The sequence below is a fragment of the Caretta caretta genome, chromosome 1, assembly GCF_965140235.1.
Source record: "Caretta caretta isolate rCarCar2 chromosome 1, rCarCar1.hap1, whole genome shotgun sequence".
Taxonomy (NCBI): Eukaryota; Metazoa; Chordata; order Testudines; family Cheloniidae; genus Caretta; species Caretta caretta.
Genome location: NC_134206.1, coordinates 218,829,894 through 218,852,851, shown reverse-complemented (window position 1 = coordinate 218,852,851; position 22,958 = coordinate 218,829,894). Strand labels below are relative to the sequence as shown.

Sequence of the window (22,958 nt, the reverse complement as noted above, 5' to 3'; positions counted from 1 at the left end):
ATTTCTATGGCTGGTGTAGTCAGTCCCAGATGAGTTTATGGGACAATCAGACATTTTAGGGAGAAGAGAAAAATCTTCTTAAACCTCATCTGGAATGCACTGGAGAGATGTTTACTTGTATAAAAATGTGATTCTTAGGTGATGCAATGTATCTGAGTTACCCATATTTCTGAGTTTAGATGGTTCAGTAGGTTCTGCTTGGGTTGTGAAAAAATATATTCCATCCCCATCCCTTCTTCAACTGGACACTGGTACATTCCCATCACCAAAGCAGGGTGTTTTCTTACTAAGGAATTATTTTCTCAGAGTGAAATCTTAGATGGCACATGAGTCATTCTAGTCCTCAGTGGCCACAACTAAAACTCCGGATAAACTGGTTTAATCAGCTGGGAAAACAAATGCCCTAAAGAAATTATAGGAATCCCTAGATAAAATACTGAAATGGCACAGGGCCCCGCTCATCAGGAATGAGTTGCAATTGCAGAGCAGCATAGGAAGTCCAGGACTGGGAGTGTTGCACATCAGTATTGAGGGACATCAGCAGACCTGAGCGGGGATCTCAGGAGTGGAATAGCAAGAGGTGCTGCAGGGCAGGGAAACATTGAGGTATATAGGCAGAGTTGCGTTGAAGGCCCAGAACTGGCTGCAGGTCAGGATGAAACAAAAGGAAAAGCAGAGACAAATAAGCCAGAACACATGAGTTGCCAAGACTAATCAGAAATAAAGTTTTCTTTTAATGTTTTGATGTGCATTACATGGACTATAATGTTTTGACAGTGTTCTCCCAGGGGAATTCCACTTAAAATCCCTGCATGCAGTGTGAGATTTAAGCAATAGCAAAGGTTTCTAATGCATTCCCCCAAACTGTGTGAACATGAGACTTAGATATACTGTACAGTAACTATGTAATATATTTATATATCTATATATGTTTACATTCAACTCTATATTCAGAGAGGAGACTTGGTCTAATTCCATTCCCAAGAGCTCCTTCTAACATTTTATCAATTGGCAGGAGTCTCTTTAAGGCCCTGATCCTGCACCATAGAAGTCAATGGGAGCAGGATCCTAGCTTTAAGTCATCTCTTCCCAATGTAGCAGGCATCTGCTCTCTGTATGAACTCATCCTCTACATAGGGCAAAGCTCTGCCCCCTATGTTGTGAGTCTCTATTTATACAGAGGACCTCTGCCTTCTACGAAAGAGAACTATGCCCCTATAGTTCCCAGGGATGGGTAAACTCCCTGTTTGCCTTGGAACTCATTCCCCTGTATAGTGGGTCTGTAGAGAAAAATTCAGCCCCTGTAGAGCAGAGCCCTGCCCCTGCATAGGAAAAATCTGCCCCTATCTTGGGGTATCTTCCTCTAAGTAGGATGTAACACAGCTTCGCTCTGTACAAAGTAGACATTTGTCTGCTATGAAGAGGCTTTTGTGTAGGGCAACTTTACCCTTATACTGCAGAACTCTTCCTGTATCTAGCCATCTCTCCTCTTTATTGTGTCACCCAGGCCATATACAGCAGAATGCTGCTCCTACCGAGTGGAATTATGCCCAATATATCAGGAGGTGGGGAACCAAACAAACTGGCCTTCCCTTATAGTTGGGAACAATACCTTTGTTAGAGACTGAGCTCCGCCTACTCTCCTCCCCACCCCTAGCTGTAGTGAGATAAACTACCTAACTGAGTGGCCCCAGCTGACCTTGTTGCCATAGTTAAGTTGCACTGCTACAGTGATTAAGACCCTTCAGTATTGTAACAGGTGGCTTGCCTGGAAGCTGGAGAGCCTGGGCCTAAAACAATCCTGATGATGAGATGAGCCTCACCTGAGGGGAATCAGGTATGCTAATATAAAAGGCAGCAGGCTGCTGTAGGGCTCAGGTTGAGAGTGTTAGTGAGGGGGCTGTACCAGAGGGCTTAGTGCTAGCCAGTGTGGGTGATTTTGACTTTAGAGGGGGCTGCATTGGGGACTGTTTGGGTTATTTTGTGATTAAGGACTCTATGAGCTTTGTTTGACATTAAGCCAGACCGAGAAAGGAGTGAGGTTAGCCACAACAGAGACAGGGGGGCTTAAGGGGCCTGTAAGAGATAAGGGGCAGGGTGCCTGCAAAGCAGCCCCTGGCCAGGATGGGGTGCTAGTTAAGTGACCACACCACTGTATATTTCACAAACCTCCTCCACTCTGCCCCAGACCACAGTGGAACAGCCCAGTGCTAGGGGGATGAAATCCTTTCCACACAGCTGGCTTATCTCTGCATATGTGCCCACTCCTCTGACCATGGGGCTCTCATCCCCTTGCAGTGTGCAATAGGGCCCAGTCACCCTACCAGTGCCCAATAGTTTATTCCCTCTCTTTTTCCCTGTGCTAACCCAACACGCATTTCCTGCCTCCTGCAAGAGCTCCTGGTGCTGGGGTGGGAGAGGAATTCCACAGAGACTTTTCAGGCAGGTGTGACATTGTATTTTGTGTGTATAAACCTGGGTTGAGCCAAGACTTCCCCAAATTATCCAGGACAAACCTGCTCTTTACCTGAAAGACCCAAATGTTCCATGTCCCTCACCCTAGGAGGTACCAAGATCCTAGCCCACCTCCATGATGTGCCAATTCTTCAACTTTGCCCTTCCCTGGCACAGGAGCTCAACTTGCCAAACAGACTGCCTCTAACTGGCATTTTCTTGGATTGTTTGCAGTGATACCTTTGCTGTGGGTCCCCTGGGCATGGAATAGAGCTGGGAGGAGAGGAGAGGGTGGCCTAGGAGGCGGATGGGTACGCTTCTCAATAAATGTTATGTTTGTATTGTGAAAAATAGATTGCTCTGCTAAGCAAAGATTCTTCATTGGCTACTGTTCCTATGACAGAGGCAGATAGCTTGTAACAAAGGGATTCAAAGCTTCCCAGAGGTGGTTATAAATGAATTACTGCCCACAGGGCCTGTGAGACTTGTCTTGGATTGTAGCTCGGGGTTGTCAAGGTTTAATTCTCAGTCCCAGACTTGTCATTTCCCTGGCACTGAGAGCAGTGTAGAGACGGGGCATGGAGTTTCCTGGGGACTAACACTAGGCTGCCAGGTAGTAAACTGCTGTCTCAGTCCCCTGAGACTGGGCTGGGATGTTCTAAGGACTTTCACTCTGATGCCATGCAAGAACCCCAGATTTGATTCCTACTCTTGAACTTTCTTGAAATGTTACCAGAGTGCTGGTCCTGAGGATCCTTGACCATTGGGGGCTGGAAGAGCTACAGGGGCTGGGCCCAGCATCCTAGGATTTAGTGATTTGTGTAGTCACACAGGAGGCCAGGACACTCAGGTTCGCTCCATCCAAGGAGCGCTGTGGTGACCAGGCCTGGGACTCCCAAAGGGCTTGCACATTGTAGGAGACCTACGTTCTGTCCCCACCTTCATCTCTCTCTTGGGGGTGCGGGGGGGGAGAAAAGCAAGAGAAGGAGCAGTGCAGTTATAAAAACCTCTGGGAAATAGGCTGATCACGGCCTGCGAGATCAAGTTTGGGATAAAAGACATGAGCACCCTTTAGAAGAGACAGCAGCTACTAGCAGAGAGAGGACCCGATGCACTGCAGCACCTGAAAGGTGGGGTGGAGGGAGTGAGCTTGTGTTGCAGGAGGGTTAGTAGGACTTGTTTGGGGTTGTAGATGGCGGGTTGACAATGATTCTCTTCTTCCCTTTCCCTCTCTCTCTCCTACTGTTTGTAGTTCACAGAGCATCAGGCTTATTCAGCTCCTTGTTCTGGCCCAATCGGCAGGGAGGGCCTCGGGGCTGACCAGAGCGGCGGATGCGTCGCGGTGGGAGGCCAGCCAGCTGACGGCAGATCTCATCTGGAGACAAAGAAGAGAGTTGCAGAGAGACACAAGACTGAGGATTAGGGCTTCATTCAAGCTCAATTCATCACATGAACAACTAGCAATACAATCTTCATGTTGTCCATATAAACTTGTGGTGGACACTGATTTAAATGGGACAGAGAAGCGAATCCTGAAGCCTTTACTCAGAATTCATTCTGGCCTTATGCAGGCACCATTCACACTGAAGTCACTGGGAGTTTTGCCTGGATAAAGACAGGGCTAGATTCTGCTCTCATTTACATTAGTGTAAGTCAGAAGCCACTCTTTTAAGCTCAGAGGAGTTGCACCAGATTTCCCCTGGTTGCCTTTCAGTAAAGACTTGCCCAGGATTTGCAGAGTCTAATCTATTGATTAGGGAACACCATGTAAATTCCAGGTGAAACCAAGATCTTTAAAACCCATTGCTAGAGCCCGCTTAAACTATTTATTTTGCTACTGATTTGATCCATTCCCAGTGTTTCTCAGTGTTAATACAGAGCTTTGTGGCACTTCAGATCTGGATCCACATGTGGATTTTGCAGCTGAGCTGCTTCCTATCTTTCTAATTGTTCAGATCCAAGGGTTTGGTTTGGCCTGTCTCCCCTGTCCCCAAATTTTGGGGATGTTTGAGTCTAGATCAGAACTCTCTGCTCTGGCCCATCTCTAGAAGTTCATATGAACTTGGGATTAAAGTTGCAATTTCTATCAGGGAAGTGACTCTGCAAATCCTCAAATTCCAGCTTCTTCCTTTTGTGTTGATTTCAGCTTGGTTTACAAATCAAGAGGAGTTTTCTAAAAGCTGCTGTCTCATTCTCAAAACTGGGACCTGAAAATCCAGGTAAGCTCTCTCTGCTTCTTGCATCACAACCAGTAATAAAGTTTCCTTAATGGGAAGCCAGCTAATGATTCTACTGATAATGCACAAGGCAGAATAAATCCTTGCTAGCTCTCCCATAGCTTTATGGGCTCTCCAGGACTAACAGCAATAAAAACATGACTGTTGATACTGGTCTACAGGCACTTCTTTTACTGCTTTTACTATACCCATTTAGAAACAGACATATTTAAAAAAGTGCTACCCCATGGTATGGACAACATGATACTCCCGAAGCAGCCGGCTGCTGGCACGTCTCCACGCGCCCCTGGCACGGGAGGGGAGGCGGCTCTGTGCGCCACACCCCTGCTACAGGTAGCCCATGGAGACTCGCTGCCCCTGTCCCCTCAAAGGGCACACAGAGATGTGCCAGCAGCAGGGCTAAGGCGGCTCCCTGGCTGCTCTGCCTCCCCCCAGCAGCTTCGCTCTCAGAAGGGGCTGGCATGTCCCTGCAGCCCCAGGGGGGAAGGAGTGTCTCTGCGCGCTGCCCCCACCCTGAGCATCAACTCCAGAGGTCCCATTGCCTGGGAACTGCAGCCAATGGGAGCTGCGGAGTGTGGACAGTGGTGCGGAGTGTCTACACGTGTGGACAGTGGTGCGCAGAGACCCCCTCTTCCCACCACCCCCCGGCCTAGGAGCCACTGCCAGAGGGGTGTATGTGCCGGTCACTTTGGGAGCTGCGCTGCCTCCCCCACCCCAGCCTGGAGCCCACACCCAAACTTCCTCCCACACTTCTGCGCCAGCCCAGAGCCCGCCCGCCCTCCCTAGCGCACCCCACCCCCTTGTCCCAATCAAGGTATCTCGCTTTATTTTCATTTACTTCCCATTACTTATAATAGAGGAGGAGGATGAAGAAAAAAGAATGAAAATTTGTGTGTGTGTTGGGGGGGGAGATGAGAGACTGTTTTTTCTTGGGTGGGCCCCCAAAAATGAAGCTGTGCACAGGGCCTCACTAACTCTAAGGTGCTTATATAAGGCTGTGTCTACACTGCCACCTTCAGCATTAAAAACTCTAGTCGTTCAGGGGTGTGAAAAAACACACCCATGAGCAACAAAAGTTTTAGTGCTGAAAAGCACCAGTATACACAGCGGTTTATCGCCGGGAGCCGCGCTCCCAGCGATAAAGCTGCCACCGCTACTTCAGGGTGGGTGTTTTAAATCACCGGGAGAGCTCTCCCCTGGCGATAAAGCGTGTCTACATTGCCCACGTCACGGCGCTGCAGCAGCCGTGCTGAAACATGGGCAGCGTAGATGTACCTTTAGTATAGTTTATAGATCTATAGCTTATTCCTGTAAATTTGCCCAAATAAGCTATACTAGCATAAGTACTTGTATACCACTATAACTGCATCCACACTAGAAGGGTGGGATGGCCTTTCGAAACTGGCATGGTTAAATTGGTACAAACACTGTGTGCATACAGGTTTTAGTCAAATCGGCAACTGGATGGGAGAACAGAAAGCGGGAATGGGAGAATCACTTTTCTGGTTAAAAGAAAAGGAGTACTTGTGGCACCTTAGAGACTAACCAATTTATTTGAGCATAAGCTTTCGTGAGCTACAGCTCACTTCATCGGATGCATTCAGTGGAAAATACAGTGGGGAGATTTATATACATAGAGAACATGAAACTGTCTCAGTGTGTATGGTAACACCCATTGTTTCATGTTCTCTATGTATATAAATCTCCCCACTGTATTTTCCACTGAATGCATCCGATGAAGTGAGCTGTAGCTCACGAAAGCTTATGCTCAAATAAATTGGTTAGTCTCTAAGGTGCCACAAGTCCTCCTTTTCTTTTTACGAATACAGACTAACACGGCTGCTACTCTGAAACTTTTCTGGTTATAACTCACACTTCAGGTTTCTCTGTATGTCAAATTGCTGCTCAAGCCAAGGTCTGACTCTAGTAATATGCTAACCCACAATCTGGGACTTTAACTAAGCTTCTGCAGTGTACACACAGGCCATTACTGCACAGCTAGCTGGGGCACTGTAGATTCACACCCTGGACTGCCATGCAGTAACTTGCCATGTAGGCAAGCCCTGAGGATCAAATCCAGACCTGCTGTAACTTGATGCAATGACACTGTCTTTTGTGGAGTTGCACCCTTTTACACCAGGGCTACCCCTGTCCCTTTAACATTAATTTAGACACCATATTATTGGCTGTGAATGCTAGCATAATCAATTACACCCTGCATGCATGAAGTGCAGTTTATACATTTATACATTGCAGCTCATGTGTGTAAACAGCAGAATTAGGCCTGTCACAAGGATGGGAACCAGCCTCATCTCTGCCAGACTTAGCCCACCTCTGCAGGAGGAGGAAATGAATACAAGGGTCATAGGATGAGGAGCATGGGAGTGAAAACAAGGCCAGCTAGGGGATATAAGGGCAGCCTGAGTTCAGTCAGAAAAGAGACTCCAGGAAGAGCAAATCTGGGAGTGACTGCTGCATTAAAGAGCTGAACAGCTAGAAAAGGTCCATGGAGAAGGCCTAGGCTGTGTAGCTCTACACATCTGCTTGGTGGGTCTGGGAGGGAGACCTGCAGGGAACAGGAACCTGCTAGAGGAAAGCCTCAGCAGTGACAAGACTAAGAAACCTGGATGAACAACTTATGGTGTTTTGAACTTTAATAAACCAGACTCTCAAAAGGGAAGGGTTAGTGAGACTCTCAGTGTGAAGTCTGATTTACTAAGGAAGATGACCAGCTGTAGTCAGGGCCCAGGGAAGAGACACCCAGGGCAGTTTGACAGGCAGCAGGAATCTTGGAAGCTGGCTACTATGAAGCAGATTCTGGAAGCAGGGACAAGGAGAGGAAAGAGTCTGCTAATAATGTTTCTGGTGTGGAGAAGTGGGACACACCAGGAAGGTCTGCTCTGGTAAGAGCTGTGACTTTGGGGAAACTTTGGATGGGCTAGCACCAGCAGGAGAGTGAATTTGTGTGGGGGGGTGGAGGGTGAGAAAACCTGGATTTGTGCTGGAAATGGCCCAACTTGATGATCACTTTAGATAAGCTATTACCAGCAGGACAGTGGGGTGGGAGGAGGTATTGTTTCATATTCTCTGTGTATATATAAAGTCTGCTGCAGTTTCCACGGTATGCATCTGATGAAGTGAGCTGTAGCTCACGAAAGCTCATGCTCAAATAAATTGGTTAGTCTCTAAGGTGCCACAAGTACTCCTTTTCTTTTTAGGAACATATGTGTCCATGGTTGTGGGAGAGCCTGGAGGATACAGGGAAATATCTCCCCCAAATAGAGAGGTAAAAGGGAAGAGGTTGCATCAGGTTCCATTTTGTAGACTGCACAGTGTAGGTTACAGGGCCACTGTAGTAGGGATGGGTGTGGGTTCCCCCATGATACCACCTTATAAGGTGGTACAGCCACCCCTGTCACTAAGAAGGGAGTGAGGGGAGCCTAGGAGGGTTGGAAGTTGAGCCCCAACCTCTTTAAAGGCCAGCCCACCTTGTGCCACTGCCCCATCAACCACTAGTTCCCCCAGAGAGAAATGTCACTTGACAGGCACTGTAGTTTCTTATAAAGGAAAGCACACCTGGACAAGACTGCTCCCCTTCCCCACAGAGCTCTGCTCTGCTGCTCCTCCGCCCAGCCCAGCTGTCACTCACCTTGCATGAATTCATCCTCCTTGCAGATCACACGAGAGCACACCTCCTTGTTTATTATGTACATGCGACGCACACTGAGGGGGTGAGTGGCCACCAGAATCATGTCAAGGATGGGAGAGAAACAGAGAGAGACTGAGATTCATGAGAACAAAAAGTGATATAGGTAATAATCCTTCAAACAAGGAGGCAAATCCTGAGTTCCAGTCAGTCCCTACTAAGGGAAAACCCCTATTGATGTCAACAAGGCATTTTGCCTGTGTAGAGACTTCAAGATTTCGCCCAATACATAAATAATAATTAATAGCTCACAGAACATTTTACAACTTCAAAGAGTTACAAATATATCAAGTATTACACTTCATTAGATAAGAACTTCAAGTACACTCTTAGGATTCACTTCACGCACTTCCCTTCCCTTGTAGGGACTAGAACTAGGGATAGAACCCTTGTGTCTCCATAGAGAGCACACTTTCTGAGCTGGATGTGCTCTTTGTGATAGTGAGTTGGTTTTTCTCCTGGGGATTGCAGGCTTCTTACCTGGTAACACACAGGTAACTGATACACTGTTTCACAGGTTTGTGGACGGAGTACAGGCGTGTGCAAGGGAACTGCTCCTCACGGCATTCTGGGAAACACACACAGGTGAAAATGAATGACAATGGTGGTTGTGATGTGGACACAAGTTCACTAGGCACTGGACGGCAAGCCTCAATTCATTTTACAAAAGCCTCCAAACTGGGGCTGGATTGGATCTACTGCTCAAGAGATTAAAGGCTCCATACCCCATTTCATGATATTCTTGAGGTGCTGGGACTGTTTAGAGAAGAGAGGCCAAGAAAAAGGTGTCATACTAAATAATAAATGGTCTAGAAGATGAGGATAAAGCATTTCTATTCCCCTTAGCTCATAATTCAAAAACAAGAGAACATTCAGTACAGTATACAATTAACCTGTGGAACTTACTAACACAATATTACTCAGAGTTTAGAATAATTCTGAATGGACATTTATGCAAATAATATCATCTGCAGCCATATTATTTAAGATACAGATTTATAAAGGATATAAAACCTCATGCTGCACATTAGAACTCAGCCACATTTCTTGTGGGGTCAGGAAGAAACTTCCCCTGTGGGCAGATTATTCCATAACTGTCCAGCATGGGGTTACTTGAATATAAGAATAGCCATACTGGGTCAGACCAATGGTCCATCTAATCCAGTATTCTGTCTTCTGACAGTGACCAGTACTTGCACCTCCCTCTGAAGCATCTAGTACTGCCCAAATGAATCTAGTCAGGTCCGGTTTGATTCAATCTGGCTATTTCTATGTTCCCACTGGATAGGAAATGATGCCCTAAAGGTGACAGCTCCATGTCCCCTACTTTGAATCTCAAAACTAAACATACCTGGTATCTCTGTTGTGTTTACACTGGCAGTCGGAACTAGAAAACAAAGGATTTGTGAATTTTGGATTATTTGCTATTTTCTAAAATAGACAGTGAAAAACAGGGGCCCTTAAGTGTAAAGGAGGGAGCACGGGGAATGTCTTACCCAAGGGACAGCAGCTCCTTTAACAAAGCAGTATCCTTTGCCCCACTAATGCCCTGTGGTATGGGCACTGGTACCCCCAGAGGTGGGGCAAAAGGGAGCTCACATTCCTTCTAATAGTGCAGTTCCTCTCCACCCTTGATCAAACCTTGCCTTGGGGTGTCAGTCTTAGGTACCGAACCAGAGACAGGCCAGAAGGGAGATCAGGTTAATGTCTCCTTCACAAGAGAGACATCATTTATATTAATAAAGCAGTTGTACGCACCTTGTTCATCTGCTACTATGCCCTCAGTATCAGGCAGACCTGTTGACAAAAAACAAGTGTGTAAAGGAAGTGGAATTTCTGGAGAGTTACAGCTGGAGTTAGGGGCAATGGAGAAAGTTGGACTCTGCGTGTGAGGTGAAGGGGATCTCTAGTGGTGATACAGCTGGGAGTAGGGAAAGGAAGGCCCCGAGTGGTCCCACTATTGTCGGAAGAATGAACTTACCAAAGTCATCAGTGACAGATTCTATGTCAGGCACAACTGGAAAAAAGAGAGAATTATCTGAAAGATCCTGCTTTGAGTTTTTGGTCCCCCCACCCCAGCTTTGCCAATGCTCCTCAGTCCTGCCCTGCAGCCCCCCTGCTATTCCAGTGCTGGGCTCCCCACACAGCTCTGCCAATGCCCCTCAGTCCTGCCCTGCAGCCCCCCTGCTATTCCAGTGCTGGGCTCCCCACCCAGCTCTGCCAATGCCCCTCAGTCCTGCCCTGCAGCCCCCCTGCTATTCCAGCCCTTAAGTCTCTCTGTATGCTGATTTTTGTATGATGAGCCCCAAAAAGGACTAAGTTTAGCCCCAGTAAAAGTCCTTCCAGTTGTGCCCTTAAGTCCCATTTGAACCTGACTCACTGATGGCAAAAAGCTGAAGCCTGCATTCCCCTTCTGACCTGCATCACCACTAATTCACATGCAACATAGACCCTCTATCTATCCGATGTTCTCTCTGCGGCTATGTCTACACTAGGAGTTAGGGGTACGATTCCCAGCTGGCATGCACGTAGCCCTTCTGAGGATGTGTCCAGGGGTTTCGGGTAGGTTTGTACTTGGCATGGCGAAGCTGTGCGGCCCCTGCCCATGCTACCATGGCTATGCTACTATTTGCACTAGCTCTCATCAAGCTCATGCAAGTACGTGTACACAAGCTGGTGATCACACTACTGGCCTGTAGTGTAGACATAGCCTGATTCTCAATCTTTCTCCACAAAAACAACAAGGAGTCCGATGGCACATTGAAGACTAACAGATTTATTTGGGCATAAGGTTTCGCAGGTAAAAAAACCACTTCTTCAGATAATATATATATATATATATATATATATATATATATATATATATATAGTGTATAAGATTTGTATATTGTATAGTGTATAATAATGCCTGCATCTGTAATTTTCACTCCATGCGTCTGAAGAAGTGGGTTTTTTACCCATGAAAGCTTATGCTCAAATAAATCTGTTAGTCTTTAAGATGCCATCAGACTCCTTGTTGTTTTTGTAGATACAGACTCACACGGCTGCCCCCTGATACTTGACACCATGCAACGCACTAATCTTTCTCCAGCATTTCTAAAGCATTCTTTGCCATGCTATCTAGGTGGTGTGAGCAGTGCTTAATTTGTAATGAAAGAGGTGCTGGGGCTCAAGCAATTTTTTTTATTTTCATAACTGACATGGCAAGCCCAGGGGTGCCGAGGCTATGAACTGCCATGCCTAGAGGTACCAGGGCTCAGCCCTGGTACAAATTAAGCCCTGGGTGTGAGGGGATAATCAGAAACAGTGAGATCCTTCTAGAAGAGACCATCAGTCTCCAGCCTGCTCTTCATTATATTATTATATAATTATTATTTATTCCAGCTGTTGGCTTTTCACTATGAATGTGCTGTAGCTTTTCTTCTGTTCCAGTACCTTGGGAAATGCTGCAGGGGGAGAGGTGGGTACTTCAGTGAGGCCCCAAGATGATCAGGGAGGGACTCTTCTTTGAATAGGCATTCCAGAGCCTGGGGCCTGCTCTCAAGGCTTTTCCTCTGGCTCTTATGAAGGTTTACACTTGGGCTTCGTTAACCATAGTGGGCCAGATGATTCTAGCTGCCATGATGAGCCCCTAAGATAGCGTGAGCCTATCCAGTAAATATACACACAGCACCTCTCCCCATCTCTATCCACCCCCTCCTGGGACTTGGGACTCTCACTGGCAAGCCTTGGATCTCATAGCAGTGTGTTTTGCATGCAAAAACTGAATTATTACTAATCTTGCTCTGAACACTCATCTTGGGAGAGAGGCATCCATATATCCCCTATCCTGGGCACTGATTTTTCTGCCTCCGTTGGCCTGGGATTGGCTAGAGACCACATCAGGGGGATATTCCTATAAGAATTAATAATATGTCCATCTCTGTTTACTTCTTTTCCCTTCACCCCCCTTTCAGCCTGCTTATTACTAGCCCTCCTCATTTTCCACATATCTGTCCCGTGGAGTACTCTAAAAGGGCCACTAGCTGTCAGCAAACATGCATGTAATTTGAGTCACAGTGCTGCCCAGATGTGTCAGTGAACCTCTCCAAATCCTCTGCTGTTTCACAGGAAGTCTCTTCTTCCCTGCAACCACCCCAGGAAGTTCAGCTCAGAGCCTGAGCTTCACATTTCACTGCTTCTTAAAATGCACCCATCCCCAGAGTATAAAGGTGCCCTGTGTACACAGGCTAGTTCAAGTATAAAACAGCCATTTCCTATAGACCAGGACACCTCCACCCCAAATTAACCTACCTGTGAGGAGTGCAGAGAGAACCCCAACAACAGCAGGGAACTCCAGGGTTGTATTGTAAAGGACATTGTAAAGGCACAGATGGGTCATCAACAAACCCCAGATCTAAACCCCTACTGAACTCTGGATCCAGATCCCAACTTCTCAGCTCTGGCCCATCTTGGGTGGCCAGACTGGAGAGAGAGATGTCGGAGGTTGAGGAGCTGCCCTGCCCCTCGTTCCTGCAGCACTCACCTTTGGGATGGACAGCTAGGGAATTCAGGGTGAACAGGGTGGAACCTAGCCCATACTGCAGAGAGGTGTAAAGCTGGGCAAGTGGAGTGTGGGTATAATGTGCTCCCAATCCTGTGCCCTACGCAGACATTTGGTGGCCACATTCTGCAAGAGTCACAGCTTCCAAGAAGCCTTTGAGAGTAGAATGTGTTGCAGGAGTGTAGCTGTGAGGTGACTAAGGGATGGCCGGCTAAGGCAAAGTCTGCCTCTGAGAGGAGAGGAGAGGAGAGGGCATAGTCATGTGGCACCTTATGTTTTCAAAGCACTATACAAACATTAACTCATTTATCCTCTCACCTCTCCTTGGAGGTAGGTAACTATCATAATCCCACTTTAGAGATGGGAAAACTGAGGCACAGAGAGATCATGTGACTTGCCCAAAAGTACACAATGAGTCAGTGGTAAAACCAGGAATTGAATCCAGGTCTCCTGACATATAGTCCACTGTTCTCGCCACTAGACCATGCTCTCCTTATATACCAATGGTTCCACACTTGAGTACCATTGAGATAGCAGTAAGGTTCCTCTAACTTCCCACTGTTAGAGAGTGACTCAGTGTTAAGTTGTCAGAACCCAGGATCCTCCTTGTCTCACAATCCTTTGCTATAAAGCATCAATTCACAAGCAATCCCTGAGCACACAAAGAAATACATGCACTCAGAACCATAATAAATAATGAATTATTGAAGAACTCTAAAGTGCTTTGCAGATTGGTACATACAGAGCTTTTTTACTCAGCACTGAAACACAGCCATATCTCTGGTTCTTCCCTGCCTCTTGTCCTGCACATCCACGCCATGTCCATATCTTGGCGTTTCTTCCTCCATAACATCTTACGATCTAGTCTTTTCCCTCTGTCCACACAGCTAAAGTTCTCATCCAGGGCCTCATCTTCTCCCATCTTGATTTCTGCAATCTCTGGATCCCTGATATCCATACCAGCCCTCTCCAGTCCATTCATCCCAGCTGCAAAGAGCTTTGCTTGTCACTCTCACTACATCAGTCCCCTCTTCAGACCCCTCTACAGGCTCCTCCTTTTCCATCACATCAGGTTCATGTCCTCACCTTTAAAGGTCCTTCAGAATTCTACCTTCCCCTATTCATGTGGCTTTGTCTCTTACTGCATTGCCTCACCTTACTTTGCCAGTGATCCAACCTCAACCACCCATTTTAGGTGCTTCTCCCACAGACATTTTTGAGCTTTCTTCCAGGCTACTCCCTCCGCAGGGAATGCCCTTGCCTAGCTATTCCATAAAGCCATGACCCTGTTCTCCTTCAAATTCCTCCTCGAGATCCACTTTTATCATGATGCTTACAGTAAATTGCTAAATAGTAGTGACTGGGCAGAGAGTCCATGGGGATTCCTGAGATTAATTTGTTTGTATCTCTGTGTGTGTATACACACACACACACACATATATCTACAAACATCCTAATATCAAATCAGTGACTGAAAACCTGCTAATTTGTAACCACTATCACTGTTATCCTTGTCCCTTGTCTTGGCTTAAATTATATTGAAAGTTCTTTGGGACAGTGACTGTCTCTTACTATGTGTGTGGGAATACACCTTATGCAATGAGATATCGATCCCGAATGGGGTCTTTGAGTGCTACCATAATACAAATGATTAATAACAACCACCATTTCTGGGGTAGAACATGACAGCTGTTTAACATTGCATAACTGCACTACACAACAGCTGAGGCCAGGAAGTGAAGAACTGAATAGCAGTGAGATAGAATATGATTATCCAGGACGTTAGGACCAACACACCTATCCCTGCACAAAGTACCATCAGATTTTTAACAGCCTTGAGTGATTGGTGTGCCTATTTTAGGCTACATACAAAGGAGAACACCTCCAAAATCTTAATACCCCCAGCACCATACTGGGGCATTGGGATTAGCACTTCTTACTGATTAACCAGTACCTTGGTTTTCTTTCAGGCCATGCGCATGTGCGCGCACAAACACACACACACAGCAGACAGCAAGACTTACTTGTTGGGATTGGGGTTACTTGACAGTTGACCATAGGTAGAAACCAGTCTGCAAAATAAGGTAGGAGAGGGGAGAGTGGGGAAAAGACAGAAGGGGGATTTCCATAAACTGGAGTCGATATAATTATAATTAATAATAAGACTGCCATGAACTAGCTAAAGTATGTAGAGGATACCACTGCCCTCCACTGGATGGAATGAGAACTGCTCAACTCTAGTCTTAGGATCTATACTGCTAATAGATAAAGGAGATTGCCCTTTAGTTTAAGAAGTGTCAGAGCAAGAGCTCTACCATACATTTCGGAGTGGGCACAAGAGTAACAGCTGTGGAGTTGTAAGGGGCCACAGATTTGTTCCCAGACTTTGCATTTCCGCAGCACCTTTTGCAGACCTTGTTGCATTTTACAAACATTAGCAAATTAAGCTTCACAATCCCCCTCTGAGGTAGGTTGAGTATCACGCTCCCTATTGTATAGGAGAGGGAACTGAGGCACTGAGCGAGGAAGTGACTTACCTGAGGTCACAGAGCCAATCATTGGCACAGTAAGGAACAGAAGGCAGGTCTCCTGGTGCCCAGTCAACAGCTGTAACCACGAGACTATCTTTCCCCTCTGTTATGGAGCACCACACATTCCCTGACAATAGGCTGGAAGATCATTTACATCCAGGCATATTATAAGGTGAGAAAAAGGGATAGGCAGAGAGCAATGGATGCCACCTGTGCACTCAGTGTAACAGAGGAGGAATAGAAACTGAGATACACCGTTCACTTTCAAAATGCCAATGGCAAGAGAGCTGCTTCTTTAGGCAGCTCGAAACAGGTAAAAGTTTTCTGCTAAACAAGGGAGGAGGAAAACATCTGCATAACTGGGGGGAGGGGGGAGAACTGGTAGGAAAAGGCTGGTGATACAGGGTAGTGCAGAACAAATTAGAACTAGGACAGATGTAGGAATGATCCACTGTATAGTATACCCCACTGGCCCTGTCAAACTGTGCCCTATACACTATGCCCTTGAGCTTTCTACCCTCATTCCATCAGAGTTACCACTGAAGGTACTGGGAGCTTTGTGTGAGTAAGGACTACAGGACTGGGGATTGAAAGCCCTATTTATCTCTTACTTCAGTAATAGTTACTTGTATCCTGCAGAGGGAGAATTGGGCCCGTGGGCATAATCCTACTCTGCCGCATTTCAAGAGTTTTCTCAGGACCCTCTGTGTCCCGTCCCAGTGGAGTCCCCAGCAATGACTGTGCAGCTGGCCACCTTCACTGGCCATTGATCCAGGAAGTGCCAGGTATTACACACATCACCCAGGTACAATAACCCACTGCTTCTCAAAGCTGTTCCTACTCTGGCCCATCTCTTAATGGTAACATGCAAAGTGGGGGGAAATGGGCTTGTGCCCCTTTTTCTCTCTTTGTGATGCAGAAGGAAGGTCTGACATGCTGAACATTTTATAAAGTCTGCTTATTTTCTACATTAGAAATTCACTTCTTGTCTAGCCTTTCCTCTCCAGGAGACTAAGGACAACTAGAAAATTGGTCTGATTATAAAATCTAAGCATTATAAAATCCAAGAGGGAGAGGGATTTCTTTTAGGCTGTTTAATTTGTTTGCTTGTATTAACACCTACTTAATTCAAACTCGTGACAAACACTTAGGAGGAAAGCACTCATTGTTAAAGATGTGGCACCCTCCCCCCTTACTTAGGAGGGTGAAAAAGCCGCACTCCAGTTATCTAAATCTCCAACTAACCTTCAACAAAACAAAATGACCAACCTGGACATTCCTGATATTTCTAAGGGCCTGTCTACACTTGAAATGCTTCAGTGGCACTTGCTGTATTGGTGCTGCTGTAGCACTTCAGTGTAAACGCTACCTAACCGGACAGGAGAGGTTATCTCACTGGCATTGGTTATGCACCTCTCTCAGAGGCAGTGGCTAGGTCAGTGGAAGAATTCCGTCAACCTAGTGTTGTCTACAACCGGGGTTGGGTCAGCTTAACTACACCACTCGGGGTGTGGATTTTTCACCCCTCTGAGCAATGTAGCTAGGTCAACCTAACTTCTTAGCGTCGACCTGGCCTGGGGTAAAAAACAAGGAGGAGAAAACCCTTTCAAGCCTTGTTTGTGCATCAGAAAAACACCAAAAAGGACACAACCTCTTTTTCTTTTTACTTTGTAGGTCACCTTTAAGATCAAGATTGTGCCAGGGCTGCCTCTCCTCCCTGCTCTGTGAGTCACCAGCTCACATTTGCTCTGTGATAGCTAAAGTACTTGCTTATGGGAAAAAGTACTATTAGGAACAGAAACATGCCAGATCCAAACAGCTACTGAATAATGGGGATGTCCCTCTCTGGATCCAAACATTTCAACACAGGCTGATCTCTAATGATGGGAGAATGGAATAAACTTGCTTTAATGTGAAGGGTGCAACTGTCAGGCTATATCCCCAATTCGATACCTATCCCCTGGTTCTCTCTCTCCTTGGGTACAGCATTCTCTATCCATTAAGATGGAATCATTCCTCATTCTCTTCTCCACTCTCTCCAGCTTACTCTTCAGTTTTGTGCTGCCTTCTCCAATTTTGGTGTCATCTGCAAATTTAATCCCACTTGAATTTATGACAAAGAAACTCAGAGCACAGACAGACATGAAGCAGCAGGTGGAGAGAAGCTTGGAATCCTGAGCTTAATTGGTCAGAAAAGCCTCTGGAAAGCCAATGAGGCCAGGAATGGGGAACAACCAGCAGAAAGCATCCATGCTTGAAGACTGATAGATGTTTTTCACCACTGTGACGGAACAAGTTCCATGGACCAGCTGGACGTGCTCTGCATACCCGATCTGAGACGCTGCCCCAGGCAGTGTCTGGGAGACCAGGGTTCCAACGATCTGCTGCCCCCCATCATATCCAGCTGAGAATACATTGTGCTCCCCACTGAGCACATACGACAGCTACACCTTTTCCTAACCGTTGGTCCTAAGCCACCTCTCACATACATCTATGTCACGCCTGTGTAACTCATTGACTGCAAGGAGCCCCTCTTGATTTACACCAGTGTGAGAGGAGGCTCATAATATTTAGAGGAGCTGTTCACTGACTCCTCCATCTCTGTCTGGCCACTCCAACCTGTTTCCGTTCATCCCACCAACCAGGCAGAACCAAGCAAAATGGCAACTATGGTTGGTAGGGGAACAATCTGCATACATGCATTTCCCCTCTGCTCAGACTCCCTGAACCTCTCTCTGCTCCTATCCATGCTACTTAGGAGAAGGAGAATATATGGGCACTGATCACTGCTTCTCAAACTTCCCTCCAGCCTTCTCTCCATTCTCTCCTGCACTCTCCCCTTTTTCTTCCCCTGTCACTCTCCATCTGTGTGTGTGTGTGTCCTTCCCGTCTTGTCACTGAACAGTGGTCTCTGTGTGAGCCTCCACGTGGCAAAGAAAGGGGAGAGAGCCCTGATGTGGCTTCCATGGGGCGGTGACTCACCAGCTGGGAGGACAGAGAGGGCTATGATGCACAGCAGTGCACGGGCTCCAAAAGTCATCATTCCTACAAAGTGAAAGAGAGAGGGGTCAGATGAGAGTCTGGCACAAACTGCACCAGGAACAGGGAGACCTTCCCCCTGCAGGCCAGACACTGTCCTCACCCACTGACTGCAAATCCCTCTCCCAGAAACACTCCTTTTCCTCATCCTCTCTCCCTCCATCTATCTCCCTCCTGCTCTGTCACTGCCATTCTCCAGCTCCTTTCCCAGACATTTTGGATTGGAGATAGCATCCTGTCTGCCTTCTTTCTTTCTCCTTCCACCTCCCCTCTCATTTCATTTTCTCTCTCCCTCCATTCGTTCTCTCTCCCCATCCATCCACCCCAAATATTCATCCCCCTCCCTCTCTTTTTCTCACCCATTTGCTCATGTTATTGCCTTGAACCCTTAGAAAAGTTTCCCATCATTATCTCCCTCCTCCCCCTTCTCTCAGGAACTTATTCTTTGGGGTGTTGGGGAAAGGGATAGAGTCTCCTTCACTCACTGTTGTCCACGATCTCCACTCTCTTCAGCTGCAGACGCTGTCTCTTCCCCCTTTGGCTGGTCCTCTACTTTGGCTGGAGTGTGAGGCACACACAGCCACTCCCAGAAAACGTTCCACTTTTGGTCGTCTTCAAAATACGATTTTAGAAAAAAACAGAGAGAAGTAGCAGGATTTGGTGGTATAATGCGGATGGAATGAGAGGAAGGGGGGGGGTGAGGAGAAACAGCCCACACCCTCATTCCAGTTTATTATGATCCAAAGAGAGCCAGCTCCTCCCGTTCCCTCTGGATGGGCCAGTGCCAGGGATGGATTCCCAGTATCTATGTCATACACGTGTGTCCTGTTTCACTCTGCCATCCAGTGCAGAAACCCTCTCTCCCTCCCACCTTCTCTCTCCTGGGTCTCCCCCCTTCTCTTTCACTCCCTCCTCTCTCACACTTTTTCCCCCGTCACTCAGCCATTTGCTCTTACCCCATTGCTTTAGGTTATGGCTACACTTTAAGCTCTCTAATGCAGGCGTTCTCAAACTTCATTGTGCTGTGACCCCTTTCTGACAACAAAAATTAGGACACGACCCCAGGACGGGGGACCGAAGCCTGAGATCTGATGGCCTGGGTGGGGGGACCGAAGCCTGAGATCAGCTCGCGATCCGCTGGCCTGGGCAGGGAGCCAAAGATGAAGCCTGAGCCCCACTGCCCCAGGCTTGGGGGGGCCAAAGCTGACTCCCAAGGGTTTCAGCCCTGGGTGCGAGGGCTGAAGCCCAAGCCATGGCACCCAGGGCTGAAGCCCTTGAGCTTCAACCCTGGGCACTGGGGCTCAGACTTTGGCTTCAGCCCCAGGCCCCAGCAAGTCTAACACCAGCCCTGGTGACTCCATTAAAATGGGAGCATGACCCACTTTGGGGTCCTGACCTACAGTTTGAGAACCGCTGCTCTAATGTAACCGCTCTAAGCCGACGGGAGAGAGCTCCCTCATCAGCTTAAACTACTCCAGCCCTGCAAGTGGAGGTAGCTATGTTGGCGGGAGAAGCTCTCCTGCAGAAGTAGCACTGTCTTACACCAATCCTTAGGTCGGTGTAACTTACGTTGCTTAAGGGGGTGGCTTTTTCACACCCCCAAACGACATAAGTTATATCGCAGTAAGTGTAAACATAGCCTTAGTCCCTTTCTCCCCCACCCTATCTTCCTGCTATTCTCTCATGCATTGAAGCACTGCCAAGACTCACCTGGATTTCCCTAACAACTGTTTAACTTTTATTAAAACTCCAGAGCTTAGAAATCGCAAGAGTCATTCTCCCTATGCTAAAGGAATGCACGCTTCTCACTACCTGTCCATAAACTGCTCTGCTCTGTCACCGGACAAATTAATGAAAAAGCACGGGTGTGGCTGCAACACCGTACCTGCTGTTATCTGCTCCCAGGCACTCCTAGGTAACAGGAAGCACCAGGGCCCTGGGTTATAATTCGACCACCTGCCAAATTCTCAGAGTTGATTTACTAGTGTCGAACAAATCCCTGTAGAAAGCATATTGTTTCTCTCTCTCTCTCTCCATTTTCCTGTTACTCTCTCTCTCTCTCTCTGTCACTCTCAGAGGATTGTTGGAGCGAGGCTGAGAGTGGCAGTGGCGGATTAGCCACTGGACCGATGGGGCCCTGGCCAATTGGGAGGCCCTGGAAAAAAATCTGCCACCGGGTGGTGGAAGCCCGGAAGCCCTGGCAGAGATGCTTGGCGGGTGGAGTAGGGGAAGCCCCAACACCTCAACCCAGGTAGCAGCACTGGGAGGGGCAGAGGGAAGCCTCCATTCCCTGACCCTATTCCTGGCATAAGCGCCAGGAGGCATGGGGGAAGTCCCTACGGCCTGACCCCAGCTGCGGCCCTGGGACTGGAGGCACTCTTGCTTCCTGCCACGGCCTCAGGGCTGGGGGAGCTGTCACTTCCTGCTGCGGCCCTGGGGCCTTGGCATGGGAAACAGAGCTTCTCCGGTCTAGGATGGGCAGAAAGGAGCAAATGAATTGCCAGCCACAGTGTGTGTTTAAGGGGGAGTGTGTGGAACGGGGGGGCTCAGGTGGAAGGAGCGGAACAGGGTGAGGCCATGGGCGGGGCTGCAGGTGGAAGGGGTGGAATGGGGGTGGGACCGCAGGCAGAAGGGCTGGGGAGGGGCCCCTCCACTTGTTCTGGCCCAGGCCCCACAAAACCTTAATCCGCCTCTGGAGAGTGGGTGTGCTTTGCTGTTCTTTCTGCTTGGGATATGGAGCTTTGGTTTTTGTGTTTTAGTTTTGGAGTTTGGGATTTAATTTCAGGACTTCGTTTGTTTTAGTAGGCTTTTGTCTGCTCTCTGGACTGGGGGGACAGAGACCTCAGTTTGTTGCAGATTCTGAGGGTTTAACGCAGAGGTGGGCAAACTACGGCCCACGGGACCGTCCTGCCTGGCCCTTGAGCTCCTGGTTGGGGAGGCTAGCCCACAGCCCCTTCCCTACTGTCCCCCCTCCCCTGCAGCCTAAGCTTGCCCTGCGGACAGCGCGGCTGGCTCCGTCCAGGCAGCAGGGTGTGAGCTGCATGGTAAGGGGGGAGGGGGCAGGGGGTTAAATAAGGGGTAGGGGGTCCCGAGGGATGGTCAGGGCACAGGGATTGGGGGGGGGTTGGATGGGTCGGAGGTTCTGAGGGGGGCAGTCAGGGGGCGGAAAGTGGGAGAGGGTGAATAGGGGGCAGGGCCAGGCTATTTAGGGGGAGGCACAGCCTTCTCTACCTGGCCCTCCATGCAGTTTCGCACCCCAAAATGTGGCTCTAGGGCCAAAAAGTGTGCCCACCCCTGGTTTAACACATGGCCCTGGGTTGTGGATTTTGCCTCCAGTCTCTGCCTCTGGGGGGGAATGTGTTCTAGCTGTGGGGAAGGTGATTGGGTTTAAAAATGTGATGTACACCTTCCACATGAGTAAGGGGGTTGTTGTGTTTGTTGTCCCGCTTAGCCTTGTTGAGCAGGTGGTTGTGGAGGGGATTGTTGTGCGAGGTGTTTTTGTTCCTGTTTTGCTGCTCCCAACACCTGCTGTTAAAGTCACTGTCTCTAATGTTCCTCCTTTTTTAGGAAATAAGCAGTTGGCTAGAGACCTGGCTAGTTGTGGTAAGATCACTCGCCCTATCAGGAGAATTAATTTGGGCTGAAAAGCCCCAGAGGTTCGGCATGTCTTGTGCTTTCATAGGCAGGTAAAAGAGCAAATTATCCCACTGCGTAGAATAGATAGGACGTATGGCAAGAGACCACCCTGGTTTAACCAGCAGATCTTCAATGATCTGAAACTCAAAAAAGAGTCCTACAAAAAGTGGAAACTAGGTCAAATTACACAGGATGAATATAAAAAAACCCACAAGCATGTAGGGACAAAATTCGAGAGGCCAAGGCACAAAAAGAGATTACATTCACTGGAGACATAAAGGGTAACAAGAAAACATTCTACAAATACATTAGAAGCAAAAGGAAGACCAAGAACAGGGTCGGACTGTTGTGTATTTGCTTGTCGTGGTAATAGAATCTTGTGTTGCTATGGCAACTGAGTTAGATTATTAGGGGATAGCCCAGCCCGTTTTGGCTGGTGTTTGGTTAGTTCAGTGAGAGGCAATAAATGGCTGCTTTTAAGGTTTACAGCTCTCTCTGTCTCCAGTGATTTCTTCCTAAAACTGTTGCCCCCAAGGATATAACACAGACCATTACTCAGTGAGGGGGGAAAAACAATAACAGAAAATGTGGAAATGGCAGAAGTGCTAAATGACTTTTTTGTTTCTGTTTTCATCAACAAGTTTAGTAGCAATTGAACATCTAACTTAATGAATACCAGTGAAAATGATGTAGGATCAGAAGCCAAAATAGGGAAAGAACACATTAAAAATTACTTAGACAAGTTAGATGTCTTCATATCGGCAGAGCCTCATGAAATATATCCTAGAATCACAGTTGCTAACTTTCACATG

General features: G+C 47.6%; 1 protein-coding gene across 2 annotated transcripts in view; it reads right to left on the bottom strand.

Moving 5' to 3' along the window:
- Positions 1-701: 701 nt before the first annotated feature.
- The window catches only part of MFAP5 (microfibril associated protein 5), a 49,504-nt gene continuing 27,247 nt past the window's right edge, over positions 702-22,958 (bottom strand). For both annotated transcript variants that reach the window (XM_048822655.2, XM_048822644.2), the window contains exons 2-10: positions 18,996-19,122; positions 18,454-18,516; positions 14,965-15,012; positions 10,379-10,414; positions 10,156-10,194; positions 9,749-9,784; positions 8,878-8,965; positions 8,341-8,414; positions 702-3,829 (exon numbers count right to left, since the gene is read on the bottom strand). In XM_048822655.2, the coding sequence (XP_048678612.1) occupies positions 3,708-3,829; positions 8,341-8,414; positions 8,878-8,965; positions 9,749-9,784; positions 10,156-10,194; positions 10,379-10,414; positions 14,965-15,012; positions 18,454-18,514 (504 nt within the window). In that variant the 5' untranslated portion in view covers positions 18,515-18,516; positions 18,996-19,122 and the 3' untranslated portion in view covers positions 702-3,707. The remainder of the gene's footprint in view (positions 3,830-8,340; positions 8,415-8,877; positions 8,966-9,748; positions 9,785-10,155; positions 10,195-10,378; positions 10,415-14,964; positions 15,013-18,453; positions 18,517-18,995; positions 19,123-22,958) is intronic.